The sequence below is a fragment of the Platalea leucorodia genome (assembly GCF_965183815.1).
Source record: "Platalea leucorodia genome assembly, chromosome: 6".
In the NCBI taxonomy this organism is placed as follows: Eukaryota; Metazoa; Chordata; class Aves; order Pelecaniformes; family Threskiornithidae; genus Platalea; species Platalea leucorodia.
The window spans coordinates 86,603,472-86,621,826 of NC_138828.1; the positions used below are offsets into that span (position 1 = coordinate 86,603,472).

The 18,355-nt window shown below is 68.1% G+C and overlaps 4 protein-coding genes across 4 annotated transcripts in view; 1 reads left to right on the forward strand and 3 right to left on the reverse strand.

Annotated features, from left to right (window-relative positions):
• DCTN1 (dynactin subunit 1) overlaps positions 1–5,648 on the reverse strand; it is an 84,612-nt gene extending 78,964 nt beyond the window's left edge. The window contains exon 1 of the mRNA XM_082315419.1: positions 5,586–5,648. The gene's annotated coding sequence lies outside the window, so the exon portion shown is untranslated. The remainder of the gene's footprint in view (positions 1–5,585) is intronic.
• A 253-nt stretch (positions 5,649–5,901) lies between these two features.
• LOC309592187 (uncharacterized protein) lies at positions 5,902–9,340 on the forward strand. The gene is made up of 5 exons (XM_082315320.1): positions 5,902–6,053; positions 6,975–7,078; positions 7,476–7,633; positions 7,730–7,896; positions 8,032–9,340. The coding sequence occupies exons 3-5, from the start codon at positions 7,483–7,485 to the stop codon at positions 9,331–9,333; spliced, it is 1,620 nt and encodes a 539-aa protein (XP_082171446.1). The 5' UTR covers positions 5,902–6,053; positions 6,975–7,078; positions 7,476–7,482; the 3' UTR covers positions 9,334–9,340.
• A 366-nt stretch (positions 9,341–9,706) lies between these two features.
• LOC309592497 (retinol dehydrogenase 12-like) lies at positions 9,707–13,210 on the reverse strand (the record flags this gene model as incomplete). The annotated part of the gene is made up of 6 exons (XM_082315923.1): positions 9,707–9,901; positions 10,021–10,127; positions 11,106–11,294; positions 11,365–11,454; positions 11,589–11,828; positions 13,054–13,210. The coding sequence occupies 6 exons, from the start codon at positions 13,208–13,210 to the stop codon at positions 9,707–9,709; spliced, it is 978 nt and encodes a 325-aa protein (XP_082172049.1).
• Positions 13,211–15,059: 1,849 nt separating this feature from the next.
• Positions 15,060–16,528, reverse strand: LOC309592498 (uncharacterized protein C2orf81 homolog; the record flags this gene model as incomplete). Its single annotated transcript, XM_082315924.1, has 2 exons — positions 16,398–16,528; positions 15,060–16,268 (listed from the first exon to the last, which is right to left on the reverse strand). Exons 1-2 carry the CDS (start codon positions 16,431–16,433, stop codon positions 15,060–15,062), a joined length of 1,245 nt encoding a protein of 414 aa, XP_082172050.1. The 5' UTR covers positions 16,434–16,528.
• Between the last annotated feature and the right edge of the window lie 1,827 nt (positions 16,529–18,355).

Sequence of the window (18,355 nt, forward strand, 5' to 3'; positions counted from 1 at the left end):
ATATGTGTATATTTTATATATACACACACACATCTCCCCACGAAATCGCTTCAGCAAAGCTTCTTTTTGATTTATAAGCAGCTTAGTCTTCCATCAAACTTGTGTTCAGAAAAGAAATTCTAAAAACAGCACTTCGGGGTTCTGTCTTTACTGCATCGAAATAAATCCAGATCAAGTTTGCTGAGTTTAAGACTTTTCAAATTAAACTCTAAGCTACGCATACTCCCCCAGGTGACCTGAGAGTCAGCCTGGGTTCCTTTCTCTTCTCGCCCGAGAAGTGGGAAGATCGCAGGGAGCACTCGATCTGCCCAGTTATACCCGTACCAGCTCCCCGCTCCGAGTTCGGTCTCGCTCATCCAAGCCAGCACTGTTCAGCGCGACGGGCAGGCACACGAAAGGCAAATTCTAGCCCTGCAGCCGGCGCGAGAGCCGGAGCAAACCTCCGCTCCAGCTCCTGTTCCAGCACTGCTAGCAGGAGTACGATCTTATTTCTGTCTCCCAAGAGCCACCTATATGAGGCCAATAATACAGAGAAAAACCTGCTGAGCCGTTAAAAACCTTAATTAAAGTTCTCCTCTGCAACGACATCCAATGATGAATGAGATACTGTGCTGTTGTAGCGAGACCGAAGCCCACCCCACTGACCAGCACGGCCCCTCGTGCTTCCCACGTCTCTGTATCCCAGCGTGTCCCATTTTATATTTAGTTCATCATCTTTTTGGAGCACGGAGTATCGCCTCCTGTCCCTGTACACCTACGGCACGGGAGGGTTCTTGCCCACAGCTGGGGCTGCTGCAGACCGCCGCAACGCAGGCGCCTGACCGGCCAGGCAACCCTCCCTCTCCTAGGGGCGTTCACCGCCTAAAATAAAGCACCGCAGCCCGTGTCGCTTGTAAACAACACAAACCAACGCGTTTTGGCGTTCGAGCCACGACTGCCTGACGATAAGAGACAGGGCTTGCGGGGGCAGGCAACACCTTTGCTGAGAAAGCAGATAACGCCCAAGCCTCGTGCCCTCGGCACAGCTCCCGAGACGCCACAGCAGCTCTCCCGCCCAAGGCCACGCTGCCCCCAAGCACCAGGAGGGAGCTTTCCGGACCCCTCGCCTATCTAAAAACGAGCCGTCAGGCCCGGGTGTCCAGCGCAACGCCACCGAAGGCCAGCCCCCCGAATCCCGAGCCAGAATCGATCCAAGGCGCTAGGACCCGGCGGGCGGGCGCTGCGAGCCTGCGCCCTGCACGGCTGCACCACCGCACAGCTCCCGCCGCAGCCCGGCCGGGCAGCCGCCGCTCAGGGGCGCGGGAGCGCGCTCCGGCTGAGGTTTCTTACACCACGAATTTAATGATTTGCTTTTTAGCTAAAACTGAAACGCTCGGGATTGCAGCGGAGACACCGGCGGCACTGCCGGAGGCGGTAACCATGGCAACGGACCGAAAAGCAAAGGATGCTGCGGACCAGCCCCGGCTCCCCGGTAGCAGGAGGAGGTCAGTCGATTTTAGCTCATCTCCATCAAAACAATTCATTCATTATTTCACAGCTGAGCACCCTTCCACAGCCATCGAGCCCCAGCCATCAGCGTGTCTATGTCATTCAGCCTTCACTGCGCTTAATCATACCAAGAAAAGCTGATTTAAATATATCCCTGCTCTGCTTCATTGCTCAAAAATTCAGAACAACCAAAACCGTTTACTCCTTGTGAGACTTTGATCAGCTGCTGGAAAAGCAGCTGGGGCATTTCAGCACTGATACAACTGCCTCTGCTTTCTTTTCTGAGCAATCATCATGCTTAACGAACTTCACTCGTTATGGAATCCCTGGGCAGCAAGCCCCCTTTCCCCGAGAGGCAGGGGACTGAGGGCACCCACGGCACGATGCCACCTCTCACCAGCCCACGGTGGCACTGCCTGGGGTAACGACCTGCGACTCATTTTACAACCCATAAAACCCAATCAATAAAAACCCAGCAGACGAGCGCTCCTCGCTCTGCCAGGAGGACGGGCGAGCTGAAGAGCTGCGTGCCGAGCTGCGACAGCCCCTGCGTGTTTACCAGCCATTTTCTTCCCTGCTGTTCTGCATTCTCTAGGTATTCTCCAAACACACAAGACAGACTTGCGAACTCTTTAGGAACAGGTGCAAATTCAGCTTCTGCAAGTCCCACTTGGGATTCGGGGCTTTATGGTGCATTAGTACAACACAAGCACCCAAAGGAAAGCCTCAGCTCCCAGTGCTGCAGCTCCCGAAGCTTCCCTTCTATTAAAAATAAACAAACTGCTCATTGCTCCCCCTCAAACATTTCAAAGGAACTTCAAAGTGCCTTGCGTTTAATTTAGTAAGGCACCGAGCGCCTGCGAAGTAGGTCACAGTCAGAGTCTCAGCTTCCCGTTTGGGAACGGAGGGAGAAGGAAAAGGAAAGAAGAAATCGGCCCAAGGTCACAGGGCGAGACCTTGACAGGATCTTTAAAAAACCCAAACACAACACCCACATCCTATTTAAAGACCGGCCCTTCCCGGTGCGGTCAGCGGCTGCGTCGGAGCGCTCCAGCAGGCATGCTCGGGGAGCCTCGCTGCCCAGCGCCAACGCGCCGGGAGGTCGCGTTAACAAGGGCAAACAGAAAGCGCCGTGCCGAGTCCCGCGCTCGTCTCTGCAGCGCCGCCGAACGCAACGCGTCCACGCGCAGAGGGGTTTCGCCTGATGCACGTTGCGGGAGCTTATCCTGTGAAACCAGCCATGATTTACTGTCACTGTTGTCAGCAAAGCCACAAAGACAGACTGAGTTTAGGGAGAAGGGGTTTGGAACCCACCGAGGCTCTCCTCCGGCAGAGCCGCCGGGCGCAGCGGGAGGGGATGACCCCCAGACGGCTCAGCTGCAGCGCGTCACCGCCCGGCTTTTCACTCTCACCCAAAACTTGCTGCCTCGACGCAGCAAAAGACCCATTTAATAGCGAAAGCCCTCAGCTCGCACGCGCCTGGCAAGTGTTTTGGGCAACTCCTCTGGGGGAGGCTGGCGAAGGGGCCGGCAGCGCTGGCGAGGGAAGAGGGATCGCGCTGGTGCCTCTGGGCACCGGCAGCACCGGGGCCAGTCTCCTCTGGGAGGGTTCGCACCCCCTGGGAGCACTGCCCTACCCCTGGAGCAAAGACGGGGCTCTCTCCCCTTCCGTACCCCGCTCTCTGCACCGCCGGGACACGGGACCGGCTCTTCCGCCGCCCCAGCACAAGGCCGCCGCAGCCGTGGGGTGACGCCGCGGCAGCGCCGGCGGCACGGAGCGAGGCAGCACCGCCGCAGCCGCGGCACGCTTGGGACAGGCGTGAGGGACGCTCCGTGACGCTGTTCAAACGCGTTGCAGAGGAGAAAATTAATTCCTTCAAACGCAAAAGCGAATGCGTTCATCGGAAACATTCAAGGCACTGATTAAAGACAGCGATGCGAAGTGCCGGTGTTCTACACGGGCAGACGCACAGCTTTTAACACGCAACCTACAACATCACGGGCTGCAAGGCGAGGTACGTGGCCCAGCCTTAATTCAATCAATTATTCAAATATTCTGCTGACTAACGAGGGCTCCAGTTTGTACTCTCATGTACCCAGCAGACGGAATATTCCTAGCCAGAAGAGCTATACTGTATCTTCACTAGACTACGTGAAAGACAATATTTGGCCATAACGATTCTCCTTTTCTTCTCGGCCACTAAACCGCCATAACGCACACACGCGAATCAGCCCACTTATCAATTATCCGAAGGCTGAGCTGATCCCGCCCCTCCTCCAAATCCAAATTTTTCCAATCCGATAGCTGACCCCTCCAGCTTGCGCCACTTACGGTCCTTCCTAAATGCTATTCCTTAAAGCTTCTCTTCATTTCTAGTCACGTTTCGGCTCGACCTTTAATTTAGAACCAAAATTTCATCCGGATGGGGGGATGCAGGTGATCTGTCCGAACCTCCCGTTCCCCAGCGCGGGTCAGAACAGCTCTGAGCGCGGTACGTGCTCCCGGGAAGGGCTGGAAGCCACGCTCTGCCTGGAAGCAAGTTTTTCCCGTGTTTCACAAATAAGAAGCTACAGCTCGGCAAACATTTAAATTTAACGTTAAGGGTTACGCCTGCAAAACGAGTTCTATTTTACTGTACTAGCAGAGGAGTTTCCACAGGCAATCCAGAGTGACTCTGTTGTTTTTTCCCTACGGTGCAGATCCCTTCATCCCCAACGAGTCTGTCACGGAACTGCTCCGCCACGCCCCGCGCGAGGAAGCCAGCCACCATTTCCCAGATGGACTGAAGGTTTCCAGCACCACACTGAGGAAAAAGGTGAATTACACTGGAAACAAACCCCAAAACCTGTAGCTACAAACAGCAGCTGATCCGAGTGAAAGAGGACACCTTTTTTTCCCAAAAAAAAAAACGTTTAATGCGAGCGTCTCCAAATGCAGACAGCTCTGCTTCTGTAACGCTCCTCAAGGCGCACTGGCCTCTCGGACCTGCTCTCGCCTGTCTTTACATTTGCTGCTGGAAATACCTGCATAAAACAGAATCTTTGTTTCTACAGAGGGCTCGTGTGCTTAGTCGCTGGTCTCGAGGCGACCGCTGCCGTTACCTGCAACGGTTTCCTGCTTCCCAACGACCGAGCCCCCCGAGCCGGGCAATGCTGTCACGCTCCCGCCGCACCAAACGGGGGGCTCCGGGCCGGAGGAGGGGGAACAAAGATTCTGTCTGCGGCGCAGGCACTGCCCGCGGCGAGACCCGCGCTGCCCGTGCGAGCGCGGTGCTGGCAGCGGGGACCCTGGCTGCGCCGGGGCGGGGGGCTCGGCGCCCACCGGGACGGGCATCCCCCCTCCCCGCAGAGGGGCTCCCTGCCTCTGCAGTGCTGGGGGGCCAGGGAACGGGGAGCCCGGAGCTACCCCGCGGGGGGACAACAGGGCCTGCCCGAGCCCTGCTCCGTACCTGAGTGCTCCCACCCAGCACTGCCCCCCCAGGCCCCCCACGGGGGTGGGGATCCCCCAGCACTGCCTCCCCCAGACACCCCATGGGGGTGGGGGTCCCCCAGGACCGTGCCCCACACCCAAACACCCCACTGGGGTCAGGGTCCCCAGCACTGCCCCCCCCAGACCCCGCACGGGGGTGGGGGTCCCCAGCCCTCCCCCCCACACACGCACACAGACCCCCCCACGGGGGTGGGGGTCCTCAGCACTGCCCCTGCCCCCCCCAGACACCCCACGGAGGGGGGGGTCCCCCAGGACCGCGCCCCCCCCCCGGCACCCCACTGGGGTCAGGGTCCCCAGCACTGCCCCCCCCCCGACCCCGCACGGGGGTGGGGGTCCCCAGCCCTCTCCCCCCACACACCCCCCCCATAGGGGTGGGGGCCCCCAGCACTACCCCCCCCCCCCGACCCTCGCCCTCCGCTCCACCGTGGCCCCCCCCGGCGGGAGAAGAAGCGCCCCCGCCACCTGAGCACCGACCGCCCCCCACACAGGGCCCCGCACGCCCCCGCGGCGGGGGACGCCCCGCCCCGCCCCGCAGCACCGACGCGACAGCCCCGACGCAGCCCGGGGCGGGGGGTTCCCCCGCCCTCCCCGCGGCCCCGGCCCGGTACCTGCCGCCCGGCCGCTCCCCAGCGCCGCTCCCCGCCTCCCGCCCTCGGAAGCCACCGGCCCCCGCCCACCCCGAGGCCCCCGCTAGGCCCCTGCGGGCTGCCCGCCGCGCCGCCGCACCGCCCGCCCGCGCCGCTCGCCGCGCCCGGCGTCAGGCACAGCTCGGGGCAGCCCGCGGGGGCGGAAGGGGCCTGCCGTCAGCGCATGCGCAGTGCGGGGAGCGAAGCCGCCGGGCGCGCCGCGGCGGGGGCGAAGGGGCGGGGCAGGGCCCCGGCGGCGGAGCGGCTCTGCCCGGCGGCGGGGGGGCTCCGGGCCGGGCCGCAGCCAGCGGGGCGGGCGCCTCCTCCCCGGCAGAATGGGGCGCGGCCGGGCGGGGGCCGCCGGCGCCTGTAACGGTGGGGCCGGGTCCCGCCCGCCGGGGAGGTGGGGCCGGGCCGGAGGAGGAAGCGGGACGGGACGCGGAGCCGCCGGTAAGTGCTCCCGCTGCCCGGGCCCGGGCCCCGGCGGGACAGGGGCTCCCCCCCACCGGCGGGCCGGGGCCCGATCCCGGCCCGTGGGGCAGCTCCGGCGCCGGCCGCGCCCGGGGAGGGGGTCCCCGGCGCCGCCGTGGCGGGGAGGGCCCGCTCCCTCCTTCCTAGCGGGAATTCCCCCGCCGTCCCGGTCCCCCCCGCCCTGCCCCTCCGCGAAGGGGCTGCTCCCCCTCCCCGCACCCCCGGGCCGGGACCCCGCGGCCGCCCCGTCTCCGCTCCCGGCGCTCCCTGAACCGGGCGGGGCGCCAGGGTGGCGGCCGCGGCTGCCGCGGGCGGGACGGATCCCTCCCCGCCCGCTCCGTTTCGGCGAGGCCGCTCCCGGGCCGGCAGCGGGCTGGCGGTGACCCCAGCAGCGATCCCGGCGGTGGCAGCCCGTGTCCCGCCGCTCACGGCAGCGCGGCCAGTTCTCTGCCTGCCCCCGTTGCTCCCCCGTCTCGCCGGGAGGCTGCTCTGCTGAAGCGACGCGGGCCGGTTTGCCCGTGGTCCATCCGTGCCGGCTGCTCCCGGCACGCCTTCGCCCGTCGCGTGCCTGCGGAGAGTCTTCTCCCGGTCTCCGGGGTCGGACCTGCCCGCAGGGCCAACGTTTGCCTTTCTCCAGTCTTCGGGAGTCTCCCCAGTTGCCAGGACTCCCGGAGCCCTCCCCATCCCAGTTAACCTCTCCCCCGCCCGCTGGCTGCACTGGGATGTCTCCCAAGTTTACGGATCCAGGAATCGGGATTCAGTGTTAGTCTGGCTGATGCTTTAGGCGCCTCACTGAGATGCAGCCCCTCGTTTCTTGCCTAATTGCAGGGATCCTAGCACAGTGCGATTACCCAAGTGTTGCCAGTCCCAATTAACACCACAATTAACACTTCTCCCCAGCTTCCCAGCACCTGCCGCTTTCCCGGTGCCGTGCTCTCCCATCGTCAGTGCTGCCGCGGCCAGCTGCCGGTGCCCGACCTGCCTGCCGGGAGGAGCGTGTGGTGGTGAGGTTTGGGGCGTCCCCCTTGGCGAGGGGCTGCTGGGGTAGTTGGTTTGTCCCACTCCCTCCTGGTTAGGCCTCTCCGGTCACAGTGGGATTTCCACCGGGGGTAACCCACCGTGCCAGTGCCCAAAGCCAGGCAGAACCGAAACCAGCGCCGTGCAGCTCGCTGACCCCAGACAAGCCCCGGGCAGAGCAGACGCGCGGCCACGGGCCGTGCTGCGGCACAGCCAGGCTGGCCGAGGCTGCGCGCACCGAGGCAGGACTTTCTTAACCGATTTTGCAGAAACAGTTAAAGCGCACCCAAAATAAAGCCAGGCCCTGGCGAGTCAGGGCGCCTGCTGGGGCCAGTGGGCAGCTCCCACCTGGCTGGCCGTGCCCGACCCTCCCTTTCCCCACAGCAGCCAGATGCCCAGGAGGAAGGAGGTGCCGGTGCTGGGCAGCCTCTGCCTGCAGAGCCTGGCCCAGCACATGCAGAGCATTTGGGTGAAGGACTACAGCGAGAACTACCTGGACAAGTACCAGTTCCGCTTCGTCATGGGCCCCTTTAATGACCTGGGTGAGACACGGGGTCTGGGGACCCCCTCTGCGAGGAGGAGGAGGCCGGGAGAGCAGTGCTGGGGCCCTCTCGCTGACCCCCGGCCCCCTCCTGCAGCCGGCAGCTTGGTGCAGGACCTGATCCGGCTGCTGGGCGAGAGCCGGCGCCTGACGCGGGCAGCGCTCCACCTGCTCCTGCTGCCTCACCTGCGGGAGCTGAGCCTGCGCCCCTGCCCCGGCCTCGTCAGCAACGCCATCGGCCAGCTCGTCGCCCTGCGCTGCAAGGTCAGCGGGCTGGGGGTGCCCGCCCTCGGCGGGGCTGGGGGTGCCCGCCCTCCGTGGGTGGGTGCAGGGGGGCAGAGGGGTGTCGGGGTCCCCTCCGCCCCGCCCTGCTGAGGGGGCTCTGTGTGCTGGCAGCAGAACCTGAGCTCCCTGGACCTGCACGGCTGCAGCCGGCTGTCGGCAGACGTTCTGGTGGACCTGGCGGAGGGGCTGCCGCGGCTGAGCCGGCTGGGGCTGGCGGAGACACAGGCCAACGTCCAGGTGCTCTCGGCCGTGGGCTCCTGCTGCCGGCACCTGCAGGAACTGGACGTGTCCCACTGCAAGAAGGTGTCCCCACGCGCCCTGCGGCACCTGGCCTACGACCCGCTGGCGCGGTCCCTCTGCTGCCCCATGCTCCGCGTCCTGCTGGCCCGCGGCTTGGAGCCCGCGGGGGACAGCAGCATGGCAGCGGCGCTGGCCTTCCTGCTGCTGGCCCTGCCGCGCCTGGAGTTCCTGGCCCACGGCGCCGTGCCGGACGCCCTCCGCCTCCTCCACGGGCAGCAGCTGGACAGCACGGGGGACGCCGAGGGCTTCCCCTCACTGGAGGAGCTGGCGCGGCGGCGGGGGGCTGCCCTGGGGGGCTCCCGGCTCACCCTGCCCCTGCGGCGGGTGGAGGAGGTGGAGGAGCCCGACCTGGCCATCGTCCACAACGTCTGTCCCCAGGCCGAGGAGGCCAGCGTGTGGCTGGGGGACGGCCCGGGCCCGGCGGGCAGCTGGGAGCTGCTGGGCTGGGGCCGCCTGGCCCGGCTGACCCTGGGCTGCACCGGGTGGCAGGGCCGGGTGCTGGCGGAGGTGCTGCCGGTGGCGCGGAGCCTGGGCCCCCGCCTGCAGACCCTGGCCCTGCACGGCTTCTGCTGCCAGGACGAGCTCTCCCTGGCCGCCCTGCTCGCCAGCTGCCCCGGCCTGCAGGCCTTCAGCGCTGAGCTGCACGCGCCGCCGGAGGCCGACCCCGATGGGGAGACCCCGGCCGAGCCGCCCCGCTGGGACACCGACCTGCTGCCCCACGGCTTCCCCCAGCTCCAGAGCTTCTCCCTGGCCCTGGCCAGCACCACCGGCGTCTTCCCAGCCCAGTATGGGCTGGCGCTGCGTGCCACGCTGGCCTCGCTGCTGTGCCGAGCCGCCCGCCTGCAGACCCTCTGCCTGCTCGGCATCCCCTTCCCGCTGGACTCGGTGTTCGAGACGGTGCTGGCGGCACCGGGGCCGCCCCTGCTCGAGCTGCAGGAGCTCTCGCTGGCCGAGAGCCGGGTGTCTGGCCAGACCGTGTGGTTGCTGCTGGCCTCCGAGGGCCGCCTGCGCCGCCTGGACCTGTCCCACTGCCGGGACATCCACCGGCGGGACTACGACGGCTTCCTGCAGGCGGTGCGGAAGCAGCGGCTGGACCTGGACATCACCTGGGAGTAGCCAGCGCTGGTTGCACCGGGCTTTTTAATAAAGCAGTTACACTGCGGACGGCAGCACGGCCTGTTCCCCGTGACGGCGGCTCTCCTGGCATGGCTGGGCCCTGTGGCTGCTCTCCCTGTTGGGAAGGGGCTGCGGGGGCCGGCTCGGGCAAGGTGACTCCCCTCTGCTGTGCCTCGGGGTGCTGGCAGTGCTGGCGCTGGGGCAGCTGCCTCACCCCAGCGCTGGCTGTGTGCCACCCGCGTGGCGCCGGCCCCAGCATCCCCCAGCAGCCTGCAGTCCCACGTCCCCGGGAGCTGTGGGGACCCCGGCACCGCGGCTGGCAGCACCGGGTGGCAGAGCTGCTGCCGTGTCCCCACGCGGAGCTGCCGCTGGCTCAGTGCCGGGGGCCGTCGGTGAGCCCCGTCAGCCGCTCCGACTCCTCCCAGAGCTTCTGAGCGAGGCCGGCGTCGCGGGCGGCCGCGGAGGGCAGCGCCAGCCTGCAGTTGCTGTCAAAGTACTTGCCTGTGATGCCCGAGGCCTCCTCCGAGACAGCGCAGTAAATGGTGCTGGCAGCCCCCTGCTCCGCCGACTGCCGGGCGAAGGGGGGTGAGGAGGGGGCCCAGCCGCCCCCCGCCCACCCCGCTGCCGCTGGGGCCGTGGGACGGGGGGTCCAGGCAGGATCGGGCCCCGCCACCTGCCCCCGCTCACCTTCATGAAGGGGCGGACGAGGGTGAAGAGCGCCCGCAAGGCCCAGCTGGAGTGGCGCATGATGCTGGTGCTCACCACGCCAGGGCTCAGGGCGTTGGCGGTCACCCCTGCCGAGCCGCGCCGTCAGCACCGCGCTGGGGGCCGCGGGGACCCCGGCACGGGCAGGGCCCTGCTCCCGTCCCGGTCCCTGCCTCTGGCGCCCAAATCCCTCGTTGCCATCCCACCTGGAGCAGCAGGAGCAGCCCCGAGCCCGGCTTCGGAGCGGGGGCTCCTCTGTGCCCCAGCACCAGGCCACCCCCGGGGACGCGGCCACCCCTGGCCAGGGCTCTGCCACCCGCAGGGGACGTGGGGGGGCCCGGCGAGTTTCTGCCAGGGCCAAGACCCCTCAGCCCCATCATGCAGCCCCTGTGTCGTGGCACAGCGGCACGGGGTGGTTGGGATGGGCAGACCTCCCCGGGAGCAGCGTGGCATGGCACGGCATGGCACGGCTCAGCAGGGCATAGCTGGGCATTGTACGGCATGGCACAGCACCATGTGGCACGGCACAACAAGGCATGGCACAGCACGGCACAGTACAGCCGTGCATGGCACGGCACAGCACGGCATGGCATGGCACGGCACAGCACGGCATGGCATGGCACAGCACAGCTCAGCATGGCGTGGCACGGCACAGCACGGCACAGCTCAGCATGGCGTGGCACAGCACGGCATGGCGTGGCACAGCACAGCTCGGCATGGCACGGCACGGCACAGCTCAGCATGGCGTGGCACAGCACAGCTCGGCATGGCACGGCACAGCTCAGCATGGCGTGGCACAGCACGGCATGTCATGGCACAGCACAGCTCAGCATGGCGTGGCACAGCTCAGCATGGTGTGGCACAGCACGGCATGTCATGGCACAGCACAGCTCAGCATGGCGTGGCACAGCTCAGCATGGTGTGGCACAGCACGGCATGTCATGGCACAGCACAGCTCAGCATGGCGTGGCACAGCACGGCATGTCGTGGCACAGCACAGCTCAGCATGGCGTGGCACAGCACGGCATGGCGTGGCACAGCACGGCACAGCTCAGCTTGGCACCCACCTGTGCCCTGCAGGCGCCGTGCCAGCTCGGCGGTGAAGAGGACGTTCATCAGCTTGGTGCTGTCGTAGATGGCGGCTACGCTGCTGAGCCGCTCCTGCCCGCTGAGGCAGCGGACGTTGACGGTGCCCACGCTGTGCCGGAAGGACGAGACGTTGACGACACGGGCGGGCGCCGACGCCTTCAGGAGGTCTGTGTGGAGCGAGGGGTGAGCAGGGGGGCGTCCCCGGAGCCCCCCGGCCCCGGCGGCCCCCGCGCTCACCCAGCAGCAGGTTGGTGAGCAGGAACGAGCCCAGGTGGTTGGTGGCAAACGTCTGCTCCAGCCCCTCCGGCGTGATGGCGAAGGGCAGCCCTGGAAGAGGGGAGCACGGGGTGCCGTGGGGCCGGGGGCCGGGCAGCTCACCCGCCGCAGCGGGACAGGGAGCTGGACCCCGGCCAGGGCTGGGACAGGGGTGGCAGATGCCTGACCCCGACGCCGGTGCATACCGGTGACACCAGCGTTGTTCACCAGCACGTCCAGCCGCTTCTCCTCCCGCAGCACGGCCTGGGCGAAGGCGCGCACAGAAGCCAGCGAGCTGGTGTCCAGCAGCCGCAGCAGCACCGCGGGGTTGCCGGTGGCCGCCCGGATTTCCTCCACGGCTGCTTGGCCCCGCTCCCGGCTCCGGCACGCCAGGATGGTGCGGGCATTCCTGCGGGCCAGGTCCAGGGCCACGCACTTGCCGATCCCTGCGGCACATGGAGCGGGCGCGGGCTGATCCCCACTGGGTCCCCATGGCGAGGGGTCCCTGGGGGGCCGTGCCCCCGTCCCCAGGGTCTGGGCAGCCCCAAGAGCAGCGCAGGGCGATGGAGGGGGGCCCCGGCCCGGGCAGCTTGGCCCGTCGGGAGCCCAGTGCCGAACCAAGGGTGCCCCAGCGCTGGAGCCGGGGGTGAGCGGGAGGCAGTGGGGCAGGCACCCCAGCGCCGGGCTCCCCGCTCTGCAGCGCAGTGTGGCTGTGCGGGGACGGGGACGAGGCAGGACAGCCACCGCGGGGTGCGGGAAGGAGCTGGCAGTGGCAGCTCACTGCAGCTCCATCGGTGGCTCAACACGGGCCACGCAGGCGGTACGTCTGCCACAGCCACGGCCACCAAACCCACCCGGCTGTGCTGTGCCAGCACCGCTCCGCATCAGTGCTCCTGCACGGCGGGAAACAACAGGCACCGGGAGGGAGGGCACCCAGCCCCTGGGCACACAGGGGGACACCGCAGCGCCCTGCGTGCGGGGGGACACCCTGCATCCCCGGCCCCGTGGGTCCCCCTGCCCCTGGCTCTGCCAGCCCCGGCCCCGTGTTTTGCAGTGGGACGCGGGTGGGAGCAGCGACCCCGTTCCCGGCATGCAGCTCTGGCGCAGCGCGGTGCCCAGGGCAGCCATCAGCGCGGTGGCCTTGGCCATCAGTCATTAACCGGCTGAGGTAAAGTCCGGCTGCAGAGGCTGGGCGGGGGCTGCGGGCGCGGGGGTGCCCAGAGCCAGCGAGGCAGAGCTCCCACCCGCGTCCCGCTGCAAAACACGGGGCGGTGCAGAAGACGTCTGAGGGCACATGGCGTGAGCGTGCCGTGGGCGTGGGGCGCCGGGACCATGTCCTGCACGCCCAGGGACCGGCCGCCGGCCATGCCTGCAGCCGTTTGCACCACCGCAGCAGGGGCTGTGGTTCAGCAGTGGGAGAAGGGGGACCCGTGTCCCCTGTGGGTCGCCCCACAGCACCGTGTCGCCATGCCGTCACCCGTGCACATGCCTCTGGCCCCTTCTCCATGCCCGGGGAGCAGGGAGCTGCCACCTCTTCCCGCTCCGGCACGAAAGGAGGGTGGCTGGGTCCCGTGGCCAGGCAGGATCCGCAGCCCTGCACCCACGTCCTGCATCTCCCCGGCCCCGCAGCCCTGCAGCCCGTGCGCTCCCCCGCCGCCAGTCCCCGCTCACCGCTGTTGGCTCCGGTGACAATCACCGTCTTGCCGGTCAGGTCGGTGGGACACTTGCGGGGGTCCCAGGCACTTCTCCTCCAGGCCCAGAGGAGCAGCCCCAGCAGCAGCGCGAGCAGGAACCAGCACGCGTGGCTGCAGGCGCTCGGCAGCTCCATGGCTGGGGCGTGGGGTTCCAGCTGGGGCGTGGGGTTCCGGCTGGGGCGTGGGGTTCCGGCTGGGGCGTGGGGTTCCGGCTGGGGCACGGGCGTGTGGCTAGGGGACAGTCTGGCTGGGGCCGGAAGCCAGCCGAGGACCTTTGCCCAGCCTGGCAGCCCCGGCACGGCGCGGTTCCCTCCTGCTCCCCGAGCCCCCGGGAACGGAGGGGGGACAGCGGCAGGAAAGTGCTCGCTGGGCAGGGGGGAGCAGAGCAGGCGGGGGGCTGAGCCACACGTCCCTTGTGCCACCCCGGGGCTGCTCGCCCACACGGGCCAGGGAGCCCCCCACCAGCCCCGGGCAGCCGCTGCAGGAGGGGCGATGCCCAAGGGCAGCCCCGAGGTCCCCGTCCCGCTGCACGGGGACACTCGGCCACGAGCCGGGGTGGGAGCCACGGCCCCGCGGGAGCAGGGACCTGCTGGAGGGGCTCGCCAGGACGGGGGCAGCCCCAGCAAGGGACCCCGGGGTGCTGCGCTGCACCCGGAGCATGCGGGGAGGCGGAGGCGGCTGCAGCCCGGGGGTGGCCGCACGGCGGGGTGGGCGTCCACGCAGACCCTGCCACCGCGTCCCGCTGCCGCAGCCCCGGCTCGCGGTCCCCGTTCTCCCGACCAGGCTGGCAGCCCGGGGACGCAGGCAGGGCCCTTCTGGGGGTTTCAGCAGCTCAGCAGATGCTTCCCCCAGGAACGGGTCCCGCTTTCCCAGGGCTCCCGCAGCCTCTGAGCCCCTGGCACTGGACAAGCGTCGCTGGCCCCGAGCTGCGGTTGGACTCCATGATCTTAACGATCTTTTCCAACATAAATGATTCTACGATTCCAAGCTGCTGCCATCCCTGGCCGCTCCGGCCCCGAAAGCCTCTGGTGTGTCCCCAGCTCTGGCCTCCCGCCCCGGATGAGCCATCCCTGAGCTCGGCTGTCCCTGAGCATCGCCCCACACCGTCACAGCCAAAACCGGGTTCTTTACAGAAAAGCCTGGGGCGCTTGCGCAGCCAGAGCACCGCTGGGGCCGGCGAACAGCCCGGTGGTGGCTTGGCCTCGCCAGCCCCGGTGGCTTTGGGTGCAGGGAGCAGAGCCGGGGCCAGCCGCCAGGGCCGCAGCCAGAGGCGCCGGCCGCAGCGGGGTGCAGCCGTGCTGGGCTGCCCAGGCAGAGCGGCGCGGAGGCGGCCGGGCCTCCGAGGGCAGGGACCTGGGCCAGCGCCGCAGCCTGGGGACACGGGGCGGTGGCAAACCCCAGGGAGATCTCACGCGGTGAAGCCACACACACATTTCAGCCCATTAAATCCCTCTCATTTCTTGTTTGGTGGCAAATCAGCTGCAGGGTACGGGCTGCATGCGGTTACAAGGTGAAAAACAGATGGCAGGTTGTTGTGCGGGGTCAGGCGGGAACGTGCCAAAAGCAGCGGGCAAGGAGCCAGCCTAGGACGGGGGTCTCTCCCGGAGCTCGGGCACGCAGCCGCTGCGCCGAGCTGCAGGACGAGGGCAGCACCCAGCCGGGCACCCAGCCACGGAGCTGCTGGAGCCGGTTCCCCAGCGGATGAGCGCCAGGATCGGGGGCCAAGCGGGCGGGCTGCTCCCCAGGATGCGAGGGGGAGGACGGGGACGAAGCCCACGGGGCACCACCGGCCGCCCGCAGTGCCGCGGCTCCTGCCTGGCGCGGTGGCTGCCCTGCCAGAGCGGAGACGCGGCACACCGGGAGCTGGGGGGACCCGGCCCGGCTGTGCCTCACACCAGGGCTGCCGTGAGCAGCGGGGCCGCTCGTGGGAAACGTGTGGGACACGGTGGGGAGCCCGGCAGCCGGCCATGGCCCCAGGGCCCTTCACCACTCGCCTTCGCCCGTGACCTGCCAGGCCGCAATAGCCGGGAAGGGCACGGTGGGGCGGATGGGTCTCAGGTCCCTCTTGGCCTCCCCCATCTCCTCCTCCTCCTCCTCCTCGCCGTGCGTGGGGACGCAGAGCCCGTGCTTCACGCTGCCGCCCCGTCTGACGGTCACGCCGGGAGCCAGCCGAGCAGAGTCCAGCAAGGAGCCGAGCTGCCAGGGCATGGGGCCGGGGGGCTGCAGGGACCCCCGGGGGGGCGGCTGGAGCTGTCCCCCCGCCGTGGTGACCGGCCCCCAGGGCAGCTGCGAGCTGCCCAGCTCCGGCCCCCGGCCGTGCCAGCGGCCGCCCTGGGGACGTGCCGCCGGCTTGGCCTCCGCACCCGGGTCCAGCACCTCCACCTGGGGCCTGATCCAGCGCTCGGGCCGGCTGCCGGGGCCCAGCCTGGGGACCCCCGGGACGGTGCCGGACCCCTCTCGCTTCGCCCCTGTGCTGTGCGAGGGCCTGCCTGGCCGGATCGTTACCGGGCTGGTGCCGGAGGGAGGTGACAGCGGTGGCCTGTGGCTGCTGACCCCCACCGCACCGCTCCCCTCCACGTCCCTGTGGGATGACCGCAGCGGACGCCGTCCCTTCTCCGGCTGCCCTGGGAGCTCGGCCGGGCCCGGGGGCAGGCAGGGAGCCGGTGGCCTGGCCGGGCAGAGCGGGGCTGGCCGAGGCAGCGGGGGCCGGGCACGGCGAGTTTTTATATCTGGCGGATGGGGAGCGATGGCCGCCTCGTCCGGCAGCAGCTCCGGGCGGGACGGCCCTGGCACGGGCAGGACGGTGGCGGTGGGAACCTGGCCAGGACACGGCGGGTCCTGCCTTTCGCGCTGGCTCGGGGCCCGCGCGCCGGAGACCTGCCCGGGAGGGGGCAAAGGGGGTCCTGGGGTGGGCCGGGGGTGTCGAGGTGCCCGATGGGGGCTGCTTGCTGTCGGCGGCGCTGCCCACCCCGGCCCAGGAGCGGCAGCGGGCGCAGCCCCGGACCCCTGGGTGCGCAGGACGGGAACGGAGCCCTGCGCCCAGGAGTCCGTGGCGCAGGGCTTGGGCTCCTCATCCTCCCGCCAGGCGCCGTCTCCCTCGGGGTCCGTCTCCCCCTCGTCCCGCACCAGGAAGCGCCACTGGGCGATCTGCAGGAGGGCGTCCCGCGCCTGGCCCACGGTGAAGGGCACGCGCTGCGGGCAGAGCCAGAGCTGAGACCCCGCGCCCTCGGCCCCGTCCCAGCACGGAGCGGGGGCTGCGAGGCTCCCGCGCTCGCCCCGGGCGCCCGGGATCCCGCGAAAGCAGGGTCCGGGCGCGCTCACCTGCCGAGCCGCGTGGGCTTTGGAGCACTCGTCCATCACGCGGCCCAAGAGCTCGGCGAGGATGTCCCCGGCGTCCTCGTCCGCCCGCTCAGCCGCGAGCAAGGAGAGCCATTCCGCCTCGGGCAGGCGGCCGGGGACGACGTCGGCGCGGGCGGCGGCGGCGGTGGGCGGCCGGGACTTCTCCCCGCGCGACTTGGGGGCGGCCGCCCGCTCCCGGGGGGTCGCTTTCTGCAGGGGGACACGACAGCGCTCGCAGCTCCCGCCTCGCCGCAGGGTGCCGGGGGCAGCCCCGGGCAGGGCGACGCCACCGTGGCCCCGGCACCACGCTGCTCCGGGGACGGACGCGGCCCAGGCTCCCCCGCGGCTCACAAGGGCCCCGCCACCGGCCCCCCTCGCCCCCGGCCCGGGGCTCTGCCTCCCCAGCAGCGACACCGGGGGACGGGGGAGCGGGGGAGCCTCCGTGCCCCGTCCCACAGCGGGGGCGGCTCTGGCACGGTGTCCCGGTGCTCCCCGTGGCACCCCCGTGCCCCAGCGCATCCCAGTACACCCCAGTACATCCCAATCCACCCCAGCACGCCCCAACACACCCCAGCTCAGCCCAGCACATCCCAGTACACCCTGATATAACCCAGTGCATCCCAACTCATCCCAACCCACTCCAGTACATCCCAATCCACCTCAGCACATCCCAATCCACCCCAGCACTCCCCAACACACCCCAGCTCATCCCAGTGCACCCCAATAAACACCCGTACACCCCAGTCCACCCCAGCACACCCTGATACATACGAGCTCGTCCCAGTACAGCCCAATACATCCCAATCCACCCCAGCATGCCCCAACACACCCCAGCTCATCCCAGTACACCCCAACATGCCCCAACACACCCCAGCTCATCCCAGTACACCCCAGCACACCCCAGCACACCCCAGTTCATCCCAACCCACTCCAGCTCATCCCAATGCACCCCAGCATGCCCCAACACACCCCAGCTCATCCCAGTACACCCCAGCACACCCCAGTTCATCCCAACCCACTCCAGCTCATCCCAATGCACCCCAGCATGCCCCAACACACCCCAGCTCATCCCAGTACACCCCAATAAACACCCGTACACCCCAATCCACCCAGCATGCCCTGATACACACCAGCTCATCCCAGTACACCCCAGCACGCCCCATTATACCCCAGCACATCCCAGCACACCCCAATATACACCAGTACACCCCAGCATGCCCCAGTGCACCCCAATATACACCAGTACACCCTGACCCACCCCAGCACACCCTGATACACAACAGCTCATCCCAGCACACCCCAGTACATCCCAATACACCCCAGCATGCCCCAGCTCATCCCAGCACATCCCAGCACGCCCTGATATACCCCAGTGCATCCCAACTCATCCCAACCCAGCCCAGGACACCTCAATACACCCCAGTACACCCCAGCTCACCCCAATACACCCCAGTACACCCCAGCATGCCCCAGTATAGCCCAGCATGCCACAGTACACCCCAGCACATCCCAGTACACCTCAATGCATCCCAACTCACCACACCCCAATGTACCCCAGCTCATCCCAGTACACCCCAATGTACCCCAGCTCATCCTGGTACACCCCAGTATACCCCAGTGCACCCCACCACATCCTGGTGCACCCCAGCTCATCCCAGTACACCCCAGCACATCCCAGTATACTGCAGCACACCCCAGTACGCCCCAGCACACCCTGGTACACCCCAGTATACCCCAGTATACCCCAGTGCACCCCACCACATCCTGGTGCACCCCAGCTCATCCCAGTACACCCCAGCACATCCCAGTATACCGCAGCACACCCCAGTATGCCCCAGCACACCCTGGTACACCCCAGTATACCCCAGTATACCCCAGTGCACCCCACCACATCCTGGTGCACCCCAGCTCATCCCAGTACACCCCAGCACATCCCAGTG

Excerpts from the sequence above, each read along its gene's own strand:
- LOC309592187 (XM_082315320.1), top strand. The coding sequence starts at position 7,483 with ATGCCCAGGAGGAAGGAGGTGCCGGTGCTGGGCAGCCTCTGCCTGCAG. Across the intron at positions 7,634-7,729 it reads GGGCCCCTTTAATGACCTGG|CCGGCAGCTTGGTGCAGGAC; the intron begins GTGAGACACGGG and ends CCCCTCCTGCAG. Across the intron at positions 7,897-8,031 it reads TCGTCGCCCTGCGCTGCAAG|AACCTGAGCTCCCTGGACCT; the intron begins GTCAGCGGGCTG and ends TGCTGGCAGCAG.